General features: G+C 36.4%; 1 protein-coding gene across 1 annotated transcript; it reads left to right on the top strand.

Annotated features, from left to right (window-relative positions):
* Nucleotides 1-8,354: 8,354 nt before the first annotated feature.
* Nucleotides 8,355-13,785, top strand: LOC146932381 (DNA mismatch repair protein MutS, type 2). The gene is made up of 5 exons (XM_085704037.1): nucleotides 8,355-8,866; nucleotides 9,684-10,668; nucleotides 10,827-11,351; nucleotides 11,809-12,273; nucleotides 13,256-13,785. The coding sequence occupies exons 1-5, from the start codon at nucleotides 8,415-8,417 to the stop codon at nucleotides 13,568-13,570; spliced, it is 2,742 nt and encodes a 913-aa protein (XP_085560163.1). The 5' UTR covers nucleotides 8,355-8,414; the 3' UTR covers nucleotides 13,571-13,785.
* Nucleotides 13,786-16,223: the final 2,438 nt, after the last annotated feature.

Raw genomic sequence — 16,223 nt, 5'->3', positions numbered from 1 at the left:
CTCATGAATACACGTGTGAAGGGATCGCATGGAAAACAACTTGGGCAACTAACAGTCTAGCTCGCAATGGAGAGTGACTTAGCTCGCAGTGGCGAGCTCAGAGGTCCAGCTCGCAGTGGCGAGCGATGCTGCTCACAGTTGCGAGTTCAAGTCTTGCTCGCAGTGGCGAGCGATTCTGCTCGCAATGGCGAGCGATTCTGCTCGCAGTGGCGAGCGGTCTGGGTTAGCTCGCAGTTGCGAGTGCTCTAGCTCGGGCAGAAACCTAAAAACTTCAACTTTTCATCTCTCTTCATGATTCTAACACCAAAACAGCATCTAATTAACACCCTAATGTATATCTAAGGTCTGTACACTAATTTTGCATCAATCTAACATCTTTTCATGGTTTAATCATCAAATCGGTCTTTTAACCCTAATCCCAATTCTCACCAAAACTCAACCTAATCATGTTAAATTCATTCTACAGAATTATACCCTTAATAATATTGAAAGTTGGTCTCACCCTTACTTGGTTATTGCAGAAATCAACAGCCTCCTCTTGTTCTTCTCTCTTTCTGACTTTTTCTCCCTTTTCCTCCAAAAACGTTTCACGTTCGTTCTAGAACTTATTCTCTCAACCTAACCCTCTATTTATAACACTTGTATTACTCTTCTCACCACTAAACTTACTCATCTCACAACACAGCCCCACTTGTTAGTATTTTATTTTAGTTTTCATATCTTATTTTATTTAATAATAAAATAAGTCACCCAACGTAACAACTTCACAAAATCATATACTCCTCATAATTCATTTATAAATCATATAAATCACTCAACTTCATGAATCATATAATTCACACATATCAATCATGTAAATCACTTAAATCATAAATCACATAAGCATATATTTATAAATATATTTAAAACCTCGCTAAATTAATTAAATAATTAAGACGGGCGTTACAACTCTCCCTAACTTATAGAATTTTCGTCCTCGAAAATTTTCCTCAAGCAAACAACTCTGGATAAGACTCCAGCATCTTACTCTCTAGCTCTTACGTCAAGCTTTCGCCAGTCGTTCCATCCCAAACGACTTTCACAAGAGGTATCTCATTGCCTCTCAACTTCTTCACTTCACGATCTTCAATCCTCACTGGTAAGGTTTCAACCGTAAGGTTGTCTCTAACTTGCACATCATCTCTCTGAATCACATGGGACGGGTCTGGAACATACTTCCTCAGTTGCGACACATGAAATACATCGTGCAAATTTGATAAATGCGGTGGTAAACCCACTCGGTACGCCACCGTTCCAACTCTTTCCGATATCTGATACGGACCAATAAACTTCATAGTCAACTTCTTTAAGTCATGATACATCTTTGTAGCTCCCGGATGAATACTCAAGCTACTCCTGTGACTCTCTTCAAGAATCATCTTCTTTATCTCATCCTTGTCTGGAATACAAATCCTACCTCGAAACCTTAACACACCTTGATCATCGACCTTAAAGTCACCATCTTCAATTTGATTACTAGCAACCAACAAGTCTACAAAATTAACATCAACTTTCTGCGCATCTTTGATACTTTTCAAGAAATCATTATCAATCTTCAGCATTCCTAGCTTAATACTCCGAGACAATATTTCACAAACTAAGCTCAAATCGCTCAACTGTTCAAGCAATTCAAACTCCTTAACCATCATAGCAGACATGTGTAAAGTCTTCCTACTTAAGGCATCTGCAACAACATTAGCTTTACCCGGATGGTAATTCAAACCAAAATCATAATATTTCAACAATTCGAGCCACCTTCGTTGTCTCATATTCAATTCCTTGTGATCAAACAAATACTTCAAGCTGTTGTGATCACTAAACACCTCAAATCTCGGACCATACAAGTAATGTCTCCAAATCTTAAGCACAAATACAACTGCTGCTAATTCAAGATCATGAGTAGGATAGTTTCGTTCATGAATTCTCAACTGTCTTGATGCATAAGCAACCACTTTACTATCTTTCATAAGCACACCGCCTAAACCCAACTTGGACGCATCACAATACACCACAAAAGGTTCATCAGGTTTCGGCAAAATCAAAATTGGAGCCGTCGTCAACCTCTTCTTCAATTCATTAAAACTGTTCTCGCAATGAACATCCCACACAAAGGTTTTACCTTTACACGTCAACTGCGTTAACGGAAGTGCTAACTTAGAAAATCCTTCTATAAATCTTCGGTAGTAACCTGCTAAACCCAAAAAGCTTCTAACTTCGGTAACTGACTTTGGAGTCTCCCATCGTGCAACTGCATCAACTTTAGATGGATCCACTGCAATACCACTACCAGAAATAACATGGCCAAGAAAACTTACCTCTTTCAACCAAAATTCACATTTAGGCAACTTGGCATGTAACTTCTTTTCTTTCAGTACTTGCAAGACGATCTTCAAATGTTCAGCATGCTCTTCTTCAGACTTCGAATATATCAAATATCATCTATGATTACAACCACGAAACGATCCAAATAGTCATGAAAAATGCGATTCATGTACTCCATAAACACACCTGGTGCATTACTGACACCAAAAGGCATCACCTTGTATTCATAATGTCCATATCGCGTCCTAAAAGCCGTCTTCTGCATATCTTCATCTTTTACTTTAATCTGGTGATAACCCAAACCTCAAGTCAATCTTGCTAAACACACGTGCACCCACTAACTGATCCACCAGGTCATCAATTCTAGGAAGTGGATATCTATTCTTTATAGTTACTTTATTCAGTTGTCGATAATCAATGCACAACCTCATACTTCTATCTTTCTTCTTAACCAACAATATCGGCGCTCCCCAAGGTGTAACACTTGGTCTTATAAACTTTTTATCAAGCAACTCCTCCAACTGTTTCTTCAACTCAGCCAACTCGGAAGCTGACATACGATAAGGTGTCATTGACACATGCTTCGTTCCCGGAACAAGATCAATAGAAAATTCAACTTCTCTCTCCGTCGGTACATCAGGTATTTCATCAGGAAAAACTTCAGGGAATTCGCACACCACTTGCAACCTATCAATCACTGCTTGTTTCTCAATGGACAAAGACGCCATCAACGCAAACATCAATATTCCTTCGCATTCTAACTGCTTCAGCTGCTTCGTAGACAAAACTCTGCTCCACTTTCTTCTTCGGCGAAAGAAAAGTACACCGACTTACTAAACAATTAATATGAACATGGTTGTACTCCAACCAGTTCGTATCAGGTATTGGTTCTCTTCATAGCAATCAACAATAAGTACAACTTAAATACAGTGCAAAACTGTAAAACGACACAACGCGACTCAACTACTTGGCTGGACGGACCGACCTGCTCTGATACCAATTGTAACACCCCGTTTTCCCAACTTGAAAATTTCATTTAAAATCAGAGTATTTAAATCATAAACGGAATGTCACATACTTCTTGAAAATCATAAAATAGATAATAATAATTATCCTTCAAGTTCAACATCATAAAATCTGAAACTACGCAGCGGAAAATAGTTCAACATGAATAAACTCTTGGCACGCAGGCCTTATCAGAAAATCTCATAATTTGGTTCAATACTTATTCATAAAAAGTTCATAAAAGACACGTAAGGAATAGATATGAAAGCAAGCCCATCCCGTTACGTATCAGAGCACCTAGACACAAGTGAGGAGTCCACTCACGAACACTCCTAGTCTTTAATACCTGCAAGTTACCCATACGAAGGGCAACATTTTCAAGCAGAAGGGGTGAGATTTCACAGTCAATAAATTAAGCATATAATTCATCAAATGCATTTAACAACATAAACATTATTAACATATCAAACACTTATCACTTAGCATCTTAACAAATCATAATTATTTATTATCATCAACTATCATCATTAGTTCGTAAACAAATATCATTCTTAATTTATAAGCAAAATCATCTTTAAATCATAACTAAGTATCATCATATATTTAACAACTTAAGACATCATAACATCAGCATCAATATTCATTTAGTATCATATTATTATCATCATCAATCATAAACAACATCATCATCAAACATCATCATCAAAACATAACAACCATCATCATCAAAACATAATCAAACATCATCATCAGACATCATTTATCATCTTATAGTCATCATAACAGCTTCTTAATCAAATTCATCATCGACTTCATAATCATAATCATAAACAACTTCATAATCGACTCGACTCTTGACTTGATAATGCGACACAACTTGACAATGCAACTCTTAAGAACTTAACAACTTAAACCATCGTGAAACTTCTTGATGTGCAAATGCATGTGGTACCATTCAACAACATAAATGAGCGTAATTAGGCTCTTCAACATGTGAGCATAAAGCTACCGGGCTTAAAGCCCCCAACGTAGTTTGAGCACAAGGCTGCCGGGCCTAAAGCCCCCAACTTTAATGAGCACAAAGGCTGCCGGGCCTAAAGCCCCCAACTTTATTGAGTATGCAATGGACTCAATCTCTCCTACAACTTAGACAACAACGTGAACATCTTATACAACTCCATAATCATGGACGACTTCTTAAATTCTTACAACTTAGACCGACTCAAGCAACTTCAAGACTTTAACAATCAACAACAGCAACCAACAACAATTACAACATATAGCAGTGTTTAAAATAACATATCAACATTAAAGGAAATGAATCGCAACAACTTATCATCATAAAGCATCATAAATAATTCTTATACATCATCACTACTAATCTCAGTCACTTAAACAGACTCCTGGAACTTCTGAAAGTATCCCAAACAACCCTCTTATTTACTTCTAAGATCAACTCATGAATACACGTGTGAAGGGATCGCATGGAAAACAACTTGGGCAACTAACAGTCTAGCTCGCAATGGCGAGTGACTTAGCTCGCAGTGGCGAGCTCAGAGGTCCAGCTCGCAGTGGCGAGCGATGCTGCTCGCAGTTGCGAGTTCAGGTCTTGCTCGCAGTGGCGAGCGATTCTGCTCGCAGTGGCGAGCGGTCTGGGTTAGCTCGCAGTTGCGAGTGCTCTAGCTCGCAGTTGCGAGCGATGACAGTTCAGGCTCGGGCAGAAACCTAAAAACTTCAACTTTTCATCTCTCTTCATGATTCTAACACCAAAACAGCATCTAATTAACACCCTAATGTATATCTAAGGTCTGTACACTAATTTTGCATCAATCTAACATCTTTTCATGGTTTAATCATCAAATCGGTCTTTTAACCCTAATCCCAATTCTCACCAAAACTCAACCTAATCATGTTAAATTCATTCTACAGAATTATACCCTTAATAATATTGAAAGTTGGTCTCACCCTTACCTGGTTATTGCAGAAATCGACAGCCTCCTCTTGTTCTTCTCTCTTTCTGACTTTTTCTCCCTTTTCCTCCAAAAACGTTTCACGTTCGTTCTAAAACTTATTCTCTCAACCTAACCCTCTATTTATAACACTTGTATTACTCTTCTCACCACTAAACTTACTCATCTCACAACACAGCCCCACTTGTTAGTATTTTATTTTATTTTTCATATCTTATTTTATTTAATAATAAAATAAGTCACCCAACGTAACAACTTCACAAAATCATATACTCCTCATAATTCATTTATAAATCATATAAATCACTCAACTTCATGAATCATATAATTCACACATATCAATCATGTAAATCACTTAAATCATAAATCACACAAGCATATATTTATAAATATATTTAAAACCTCGCTAAATTAATTAAATAATTAAGACGGGCGTTACACTGTCCGTCTGTCAGCTATATTTATTGCGCTAATATGTATAAATCATGGATAGTAGTTTTTATTAAATTTTAATTTTGATTTTTTTTTAAGGATACTTATCTTTTCTTTAAAAAAAATTATACTTATCTTTTTCAGTGACACCCACAATATAGTAAATATAATATAAATTCTTGTCTTTTAAATTGAAGCCAACATTATATCATCAATGACACAAACAATATAACAAATATAATATAAATTCTTATCTTTTTAAATGACACCAATTCTTATCTTTTTAATGACACCAACATTATATCATTTTTATAGGTAAATTTGTTTAAGGATATATTTGGAAATGAAAAAGTCAGCACAAAGGACTCTTATTTTAATTTTAGCTTTCTAATAAGTGTCATATGGGCAATTATTAGCATGACATTTTCTTAAAAAAGGAAATTCCCATACTATTCCTTCTTTACTCAACTTTTTCATATCTCTAAAATTCAAATGTCCAAGCATGTGATGATAGATTAATTCCTCCCTACTTGGTGCTAAGATAAGGAATTTGTGTTCTAACACATGAACTTTCACATTGAAGGTCTTATTCTTTGACTTGCAGGTGTCTTAAAACGAGTCTTCCTTAAATGTTCATATTGTAATCCTTGTCAAGTAATTGCCCAATACTTCGAAGTACTTAGAAAGTTTCATTTTATCCCAAGATGAAATAGTATCTTTAAGATCAATAAACCAATTGTTTCTCTAAATCATGTGTGAAGAGCATCTAGTGTCTAAGTACCATGATTTTGACCAAACTTCATTTTTTTGTGGTTAACATCAATTTCTCGTGTTTTCATTCACCCTTAGCTCGTATGCCTCAAGAGATCCATGTAATTTTTCGGTGCACATATCTATCAATTTTTTTGGTAGTGTTACAATGTAACGAGGAAAAAAGAAAAGAAAAGAGGGAGAAAATAAATTAAGTTCCAAGCTTATTTCTCAGGATGAGAGAATCCATGCCAGGGGGAGGGCAGTTCCAATGAGCAGAGCATATTGCATGTGATCCTTCCTTAGCCATAAAATCTGCATACATATTTTGTTCCCTAAAAACATGCATCAATGTTGTATTTCCATTTCCATGTAGAGCATATTTAATATGAAGGATGTTAGTATCATAATTGTGCAAGGTATGATCACGACCAGCAATAATCAGGTCAACTGCTTCCAAACAATCACTCTCACAAATAATGTTGACATAGCCTTTTTTACTACAAAAATCAAGACATATCTGGATAGCACGTAACTCAGCTAATAACGCATTGCCTCCAGCTTCATAGTGAGAAAAACCAGCTATCCAATCTCTGTCGTGGTTGCGAACAACACCACCAGCACCTAAACAACCAAAATCTTCTAGAAAGCTACCATCAATATTGATTTTGAGTGTACCTTCCGGAGGGGGGATCCAATGAGCTAAGAGGCGTGATGAGTGGGTCCAAACCAAGATTGGGATAGTAAGAAATGCATTCATCATGTAACAAAAAGGTCTTTCGCACCACATCTTGGATACGCCAATGTTGATCCTCAAAAATAGTATTGTTTCTCCAACACCAAACATACCATACTCCTGTAACAAACAAAATAGATGAAGTACCCTTTGTCATCTCATGAAGCCAAACCTTGACATCAAATTTAGAGAAAAAATTATTATAACACCCCATATTCAAGCGGAGCCAAGACTCTCTAGAGTGCGGGCAATCACGTAAACAATGAAGAATATCCTCTATGGGTGAAGAGCAACGAGTGCAGCTTGGAGAAGCTACCATGTTGCAGTGATGCCGACGGGCATTAATAGGAAGAGCATTATGAAAACAGAGCCATAAAAAGTGTTAGAGTTTTGCTGGTACTTTAAGGCGCCAAAGCCTTAAAGTACATTCACCCCATGTTAATTCATGTTACAATTCACATTCCAATCTCTATTTTGTTGAAGAAGCCAATGATATCCACTCGAGCAAGTATATTCACCTTTATTTGCATGCATCCAAGTCCACGTATCTTGAAGTCGTACATCCAAGTTATTAGGAGCTGGAAGCTGATGAATATAATGAACAATATCGATTGGTATCAGTGGCAAGACCTTGGAAGTTCCACCTACCATCCTCCCACACATCCTTAAAACACATAACTGAATCACTGATGTTAACAAATGAGACCAATTGACAGAGGGGACCGAGTTGTGTCCAGTCAATATTCCAGAGCGGTGAGTCTCCAGAGCCTACGCAAAAACTATACCCTGCAGCAAAATTTGTAATGGCATGTTGAATACCGCGTCAAGTGATTGAGGATTTATTATGATTCTTAATCATACTTAAAGATCTACCAAATTCTTTAAATATTCATAACCTATTATGACTATTTGTCCAAAAAATAGTACCTTTACTTTTTTTTTTTTACAAATAATTTTCTGTTTTAAATCCTTAACAAGTGCACTTAAGCCTAATCCTAGTCTTAATTAGTGTCCGATAGATTTTAGAGTTTTTTTTTTTTTTTTTTTTAAAGTAGATGGCAAATAATCAAATGTCCCTCCTCCCCACAACAACAAAACCCAATCCACAACAGAAGGTTGTAGTAAACTAACTAACTGCTCAGCAGCGAGTCACCACACCGATGCAACTCACCTGCAACCTCTTCATCCCCATCAACAAACCCTCAATCCCTCGCTTCTCCTTCAAACCTTGCTTCTGCTACTCAACCGAGTCCAACTCAGTCCAATCCGATAGCCTCAAAACTCTCGAATGGAACTCCATATGCAAGCAACTCTCAGCATTCACTTCCACTTCAATGGGCTCCTCCGCCGCCAACAACGCCCGTTTACCCGTCGGACGTACTCCAACAGACAGCCAAAAGCTTCTCGATCAAACCTCCGCTGCCAGACTCATTCCTCAACAACAACTCGACCTTTCTGGAATACATGACTTGACTGACATTCTCTCCGTTGCTGTTTCCAGTAGATTGTTGACTATTCCCGAGCTTTGCACCGTTCGAAGAACACTCGCTGCTTCCAGGGAATTGTTTGATAGTTTGAAACACTTGGCTTCTGTATCTAATCATTCACACAGGTTTGAACTTGGAATCTAACTCAAAAACTCAATAGTTTAAGACATGTTTGGATAAACAACTTAACAAAGTGCTTATCATACAAGTGATTATGTATTATGTTTGAAGTTAGTAGTTCGATAACAAAAGATAAAATAAAATCAAATTGTTTTTATATAAGCTAGAAGATGTTTTCATAAGCTATCCTCGAGAGATGATGGAAATAAAAGGAAACAGTTTATGGGCACATCATAATCTATTAACATGTTACATAACCTCTCCCAATCAGTTTCCATCACTTTCATTAGATTGCCCCGCGAAATAGCAATAGAGCTATTTCAGACATTTCTAATTGATGGCTACCGGTAGATTAGCTCAAATAAGTCAATCCAAACATACGCTAAGTAATAGTTGTTTTAAGTAACACTTATTCATTCTTACCAATGCATGATTCCTTGATTGCTTAGAGAATTTCTGTATGGAGATTAAATTCGATAAGCTGTGCGACCAAGGTTCTAAACGACATCAACGTTTTTGATGTCTATGGGAAGTCATATCAGTCAATTTGAGTGCACTACAAGTTTTTTTTCCTTTTTTTCTTTTCATAATCTGATTCAGTTCACAAGCAGCTTCTTTTATGCATTTGGGCTAGGTGTTGTATTTTTCTTGACAAAGTTCGGAGCATAGATCATTTCATAATGTCATGTCCCAATAAGGTCTTAAAAGAGTGTTAGTAATACTCTAATTGCACTTGTGCTTTTGGGCATAACTGATTCCTTTTACAAATCCAAAGTAAAAGTTCACAAAAATAACTTCGCTGATGCAATTGTTTTTAATTAGGTACTCACCCCTTCTTGAAATACTGCAAAATTGTAATTTCCTAATGGGCTTGGAGCGCAGGATAGAATTTTGCATAGATTGCAATCTTTTGGTAATTCTTGATAGAGCAAGTGAAGACCTGGAGATCATTAGATCAGAACGAAAAAGGAACATAGAAATCCTGGACTCTTTATTGAAGGAAGTATCGTCTCAAATTTTTCGGGCTGGGGGTATTGACAGACCATTTATTACTAAGCGTCGATCTAGAATGTGCGTGGGCATCAGGGCTTCGTATAGGTATTTGCTTCCAGAAGGTATAGTTCTGAATGCCAGCAGCTCTGGAGCAACATACTTTATGGAACCGAAAGAAGCAATAGATTTGAACAACATGGAAGTTAGGCTTTCAAACTCTGAAGCGGCCGAGGAAAGAGCAATTTTGAGTATGCTTGCATCTGAAATAGCAAATTCAGAATCAGAGATAAAATATTTGTTGGATAAAATTCTTGAGATTGATCTTGCTTTTGCAAGAGCTGCCTATGCTCAATGGATGAATGGGGTATGTCCAATTTTCAGTTTAGGTACTATTGGAGGTTGCAATTCTGTTGAAGAGGACAATGACATTGCGGTCGTGCAGGATGACGATTTAACAGTAAATATTGAGGGTATGCGGCATCCATTACTCCTGGAGTCGTCTCTAGAAAACATTTCAGATAATGTCACACTAAGGTCTGGAAATTCTTCTGAGTTGGGTAATGGAAATGGAACAATGGCTTCTAAAAGCGCGTCACAAGGCATAACAGACTTCCCTGTGCCAGTTGACTTCAAAATTAGATCTGGAACTAGAGTTGTGGTCATCTCAGGACCTAATACTGGAGGGAAAACTGCTTCAATGAAAACGTTGGGCCTGGCATCACTTATGTCAAAAGCCGGAATGCATCTGCCTGCCAAGAAAAGTCCAAAACTTCCTTGGTTTGACCTTATCCTTGCAGATATTGGAGATCACCAGGTAATATCTGAACTTTTTTATGCATGATGAAGATTTTTTATTTTATATATATATATATATATATATATATATATATATATATATATATATATATATATATATATATCATGTGGCTGTTTCATTTGTGTCTGATCTTTTTCTCCCCTTCAAAATTGCAGTCCCTTGAACAAAATCTCTCAACTTTTAGTGGGCACATCTCACGTATCCGTAAGTTTTTGGAAGTGGCCTCAAAACAATCACTTGTTCTCATTGATGAAATTGGTAGTGGAACTGATCCTTCAGAAGGTGTGGCTCTTTCTGCCAGTATCTTACAATATCTGCGGGAACATGTTAACTTGGCTGTTGTGACCACTCATTATGCTGATCTAAGTACTTTGAAGGAAAGGGATACATGTTTTGAAAATGCCGCAATGGAATTTTCACTGGAAACCTTGCAACCAACTTATAGGGTTCTCTGGGGATGTATTGGTGATTCAAATGCATTAAGCATAGCGCAATCTATTGGCTTTGATAAAAATATAATTGACCATGCACAAAAGTGGGTGGAGAAATTAAAACCAGAACAGCAGCAAGAGCGGAGAGGAATGCTCTATCAGTCATTACAGGAGGAAAAAAATCGGTTAAAGGCTCAAGCTGAAAAGGCTGCTTCCATTCATGCAGAAATTATGAACGTGTACTCTGAGGTACAATCTAGCTGTTCAGTTAGAAAGAGATAATGTGTTTCTTTATTATAGTTTCTTCTCCTTGGTCCATATAGTATGATAATCATTATTGTCCCTTTTAAAGTTTATCTGAAATTTGCATCGTTCATAAGTAATGACTCAGTAAATTGACCAGAAAATCAAAGTGTGATGGATGTTGTGAAGGTCTTTTGACCAACACATCATGCCGTGCCTCATTAATAGATATCCAATCCTCGGGGATAGCCAAGAGCTGTTAATTTAAATATGTAGCGCCTCTTCCATCCAAAATTTTCATAATGCCGTTATTTCTGGGGAAAATGGTTCAGCGTAAGAATTGTAGAGCATTTGCCTGCAGTCTGTAATTGAATGTCATCATATTTGCTGTTGCTCATTGCTTTGCACTTTCTTGGCCGTCTATCCGTCTCCCTCACTCTTTTCCTTTTCTTCTTTTGCAAAGATCCAAAGGGAGGCAGAAGACCTTGATAGACGTGAAACGATGCTTATGGCAAAGGAAGCTCAACGGGTCCAACAAGAGTTAGAGGATGCAAAATCTCAAATGGAAATTGTAATACAGAAATTCGAAAAGCAACTAAAAGATTTGGGACGCAACCAACTCAATTCAATAATTAAAGAATCTGAAACTGCAATTGCCTCCATTGTAAAAGCTCATACTCCTGCCGTTGGTTCTCCCATCAGTGGCGCTGATCGCATTACATCATATACTCCACAATTTGGAGAGCAAGTCCGTGTGAAGGGATTGGGAGGAAAATTAGCCACAGTGGTAGAATTGCCTGGGGATGATGAAACAATCTTGGTACAGTATGGTAAAGTGAAAGTACGTGTGAAGAAAAATCGCATCAGAGCTATTCCACCAAGTGCAAAGAATCCTGCAACTAGTTCTCCCACTCATCAGGGAAAGCAGGTATGTACAAAGAAATCTTTGCTGTCATATAAATAATCTAATTCAATTAATATAGTTAACCTGTCAAGGAAGAAAACAGAGTGGTATACGTTTCCATTAAGAAAGTTATTTTGCAAGCAGTAATCTTATCTAGTGAGTTGGGAACGGTTGGGATAAGACAGTTAGAGAGGAAGGTTACTTCCTCTAGTTTCAAATATAATAAGAAGAAAAAAAGTTGTTCGCGCTAGTTAAGAATACTATAAAATCATATTTAATTTTTTGATGTAATAAAAAATATATTGTATTATCTAAAATATTCTTCGTGGAAACTTGTTTCATATAAGTAAAAGAAGTTATTGGAAAATGAAATCCACATTTTATTGAAAGGTATTTTATATTTAATCTGGCATTTTTTCTTTTGAAGTAATGGTAAAATTAATTTAGAATTGATATATTTTGGATCCCCAAACATAGACTTTTTTGGATATATCCAATAGCGGAGGGAGTATGTAAATAGCTAGAGGGGTTGAGAGGGAGAGACCGGAGAGTATTTGTTACTATTTTAGTAAGAATTGGGGCATGTGGAGTTGTAGATCCTCGTTGTTCTATCATGTAATTTGGGTGACCGGAGAGTATTTGTTACTATTTTAGTAAGAATTGGGGCATGTGGAGTTGTAGATCCTCGTTGTTCTATCATGTAATTTGGGTAGCTTTCTCCTGTTTTTCTGTAATAAATACCAGGTTCCTAACATCATATTTGGAAATTGGAACTTCAGATCATCCTATAATATAGGCACATTGAATTGAATTTTCTATAAAATTAATCTGTCTCCTTTTTAAAATTGGCTTCTTAACCTAATTTGATTTAGACAAAATTTGCACCTGCCCATCTGTTGGGTCTTGAATGTTTGTAGAATTTTCTGTACACTAACGCTTTGAAGGATGACAGTAATTGATCTATATCAAACTGCTGAGTTTGAACACTGTTGATTTACTATTGTAGAAACCACTGAATGGAAAATCCCGGGGTAACTTAGAGATGAACAGCAGCAATGGTGATATTTATTATGGTCCAGCGGTGCAAACATCTAAGAATACTGTGGATCTACGAGGTATGCGACTGGAAGAAGCTGCGATCCATCTTGAGATGACAATCAGCGCAAGTCAGCCATATTCAGTTCTCTTTGTAATACATGGGATGGGCACTGGGGCTGTTAAAGATCGTGCACTTGCTATTCTGCAAAAGCATCCTCGTGTCACTCATTTTGAACCAGAAAGTCCAATGAATTATGGATGTACTGTTGCACGTGTTAAGTGAAGAGAACCCTCATTCCCCTATTGCAATAAGCTAACAGCAGCTTGGACCCGCTTTTGGCGTGGGTGTTTTTCTGCTTGCTTATTCTTTACAGGAGGATCAATCAAGTGACTAATTTTGGATGTATATACAATACATACGTAAACACACTTGTTGGTATAATTAAATGAGAGTTTGTTAAATTTAGCAGTTTTAATTTATTGAATTCTACTCTAAAATTGTAGTTTGCATTTCATTTGTCCTTTGTTTTGTTGATACTTTTTATGGAACATTTTTTACGCATTTGCCAAACTTTTAGCTTAGGGAGATCATACCAAACTTTTAGCTTAGGGAGATCATAACAGAGAATAGGGCCGTTGTTTTTGCCTACTCATTAGCTTCACCCTTCCTATTAATAGCCCAAATCAGATTCCCACTATTACTCTTCTAAAAATATGATACATCAGATTCTCATTCACAATCACCTTCGGTACGTTTGTTCTCCTCTTTCCTCATATATATACCCATTCATTTTCTTTGGTCTCTATTATTTTAATTACTTTATTTTCTTATCTTTTTTGCTGGGTGAAAAGAACAAGGAAGAACAACTAATAATTCCTCATGAGGTTCAACGCCGTCTACGGATACGCCAAGGAGTGCTCCAATGAGCTCAGGCCGGGCATCAAGACCGTTGAAGAAACTGTCAAGAGCGTGGTGTCCATGATAAGTTCCACCTTGTTCCCGATGAGATTCTCCGCCACACCGATACCAATCAAGACCACCACTGCACCGGGCACAGGGCTCCCGTTGCCAATGTAGCCACTGTCTCGGAAACGGCAGCGAGGCTTTACTTCAAGTGCGAGCCCGTGGCAGAGCAGACTGTGGCTTCGGCGTGGCAGAAGGTGAAACAGTCTCCGATATTCCATCGAGTGGAGAATGCAGTTGCGCCAAAGGCCACGTATTGCAAGGAGAAGTACAATGCAACGGTTATTAGCGCCGCAGAGAAGGAACGTAAGGCCTAAGTGTACCTGCCTTTGGTGCATACTGAGAGGATAGCTAAGGTGTTTAGTGAAATTTGAAGCATGAATTAATCAATCTCTTTTTACCTTTATTTTTTTAAACATTGTTTGCTGGTATTGTTACTGGCTGTATTGTAAATACAGATATCCTTTGTTCATAAATAAACAAAAGTTATTGGAATAGAAAAAGAAAAAAAACTATCCTGTGTTTTTCGTTTTATGCGTGTTTGTAATTTTTCTTTTTTTTAGGTGTTAACCTTCCGATGAAAAAAAATCCTTATGATTTGGATTTTGGTTGAAAGATAAATAAAACCTTGTAAAAATTTCATCTTCATACGACATGTAAAATGGAATTGTTAATTTAGACAAACAAAATGTATGATTGTAATTTTTTTTTTGGCAGTATGATTTTTATTTTTATATACTATGAAAATAAGAAACATTATTTGACACTATTTTTTTCTTACGGAAAATACTTGATCAATATACAATGACAGATACTACCCACACCCCAAATAATCTAAATTACACTCCAAAGTTACTAATATACCCTTTAATTAAAATAATAAATTCAATTCAATTCAAAACCCACAAAACATTATTACGTATTCTAAGTTTACGTAGTTTATGTAAACTCAGTTTACAAGAGTTAAGTAAACTGAGTTTATATACACTACGTAAACTGAGTTTACATACACTATGTAAATTGAATTTACATAAAGCTAAGTAAACTGAGTTATAGTTCATGTAAACTGAGTTTACGTAGTTTATGTAGACTGAGTTTACATACACCACGTAAACTGAGTTTAGGTGTATGATATTCCTTTTAGAATATGTACCTAAACTAAATTCACGTGAGACCTATGTGGTCTCGTGTAAACTTAAATTACGTTACCCTTCTACGTAAACTTAAATCAAACAAATGGATGTCGATAGACAAACGTGAAATTAACAACATCGAATAAATCATAGAGCAAACGATAAATAGAAACTCGAAGAAATTTATGAAATTCACTTATTTGTATTAATCGAGTACGTATCAATGGAAGAGATGTTGATTCAATTGGCGATTTTAGTAAGTATTGATTGCATATCCATGGTGGTTTGTGGGTGAAAAAGGGGTGAGGGTTCAAAATGATAATAAAAGAAGAGTTTTTAGAAATTTAGATAAAGAGGGCAATTTTGGTATTATTGTAAAAAAAAATTAATAAATTTGAGTGTAACTAGGATTATATAGGGTAAAACTAGAAAGAGTCATATACAATTAAGCGCAATAGAAAAGTGGAAAGAATTCAAATATAGAAAGATGATCTTAGAAATTATGTATTCAATACTTAATGTTTAAAAATTTCTTTTTCAATAATTTTTTTGTATAAGATTCTTTTTTTTCAAGCAACTCAATTTTTTTCTTTTAATTTTTTTGTATAAGATTCATTTTTTTTTCCTCCAAGTAACTTAATGCCTAGAGTTTCATTATAAAATGAATAAATGGAGAATTCAACAGTTCAAACCTCTATAGGTACGATTTATTATGCAATATCTTTAAGTGAACTATGTTCACGTAGACAAATTGACAATAACTACTCTAAACATACTTGCACAAATGAGAAGTTGGGGTTCTGACCTAAGGGTGGGAATAGGTCAGGCCGCTCGTCAGG

The sequence above is a fragment of the Medicago sativa genome, chromosome 4 (assembly GCF_051527215.1).
Source record: "Medicago sativa cultivar Bolivia chromosome 4, Bolivia_mono, whole genome shotgun sequence".
In the NCBI taxonomy this organism is placed as follows: Eukaryota; Viridiplantae; Streptophyta; class Magnoliopsida; order Fabales; family Fabaceae; genus Medicago; species Medicago sativa.
This window is presented reverse-complemented; position numbering and strand designations above follow the sequence as displayed.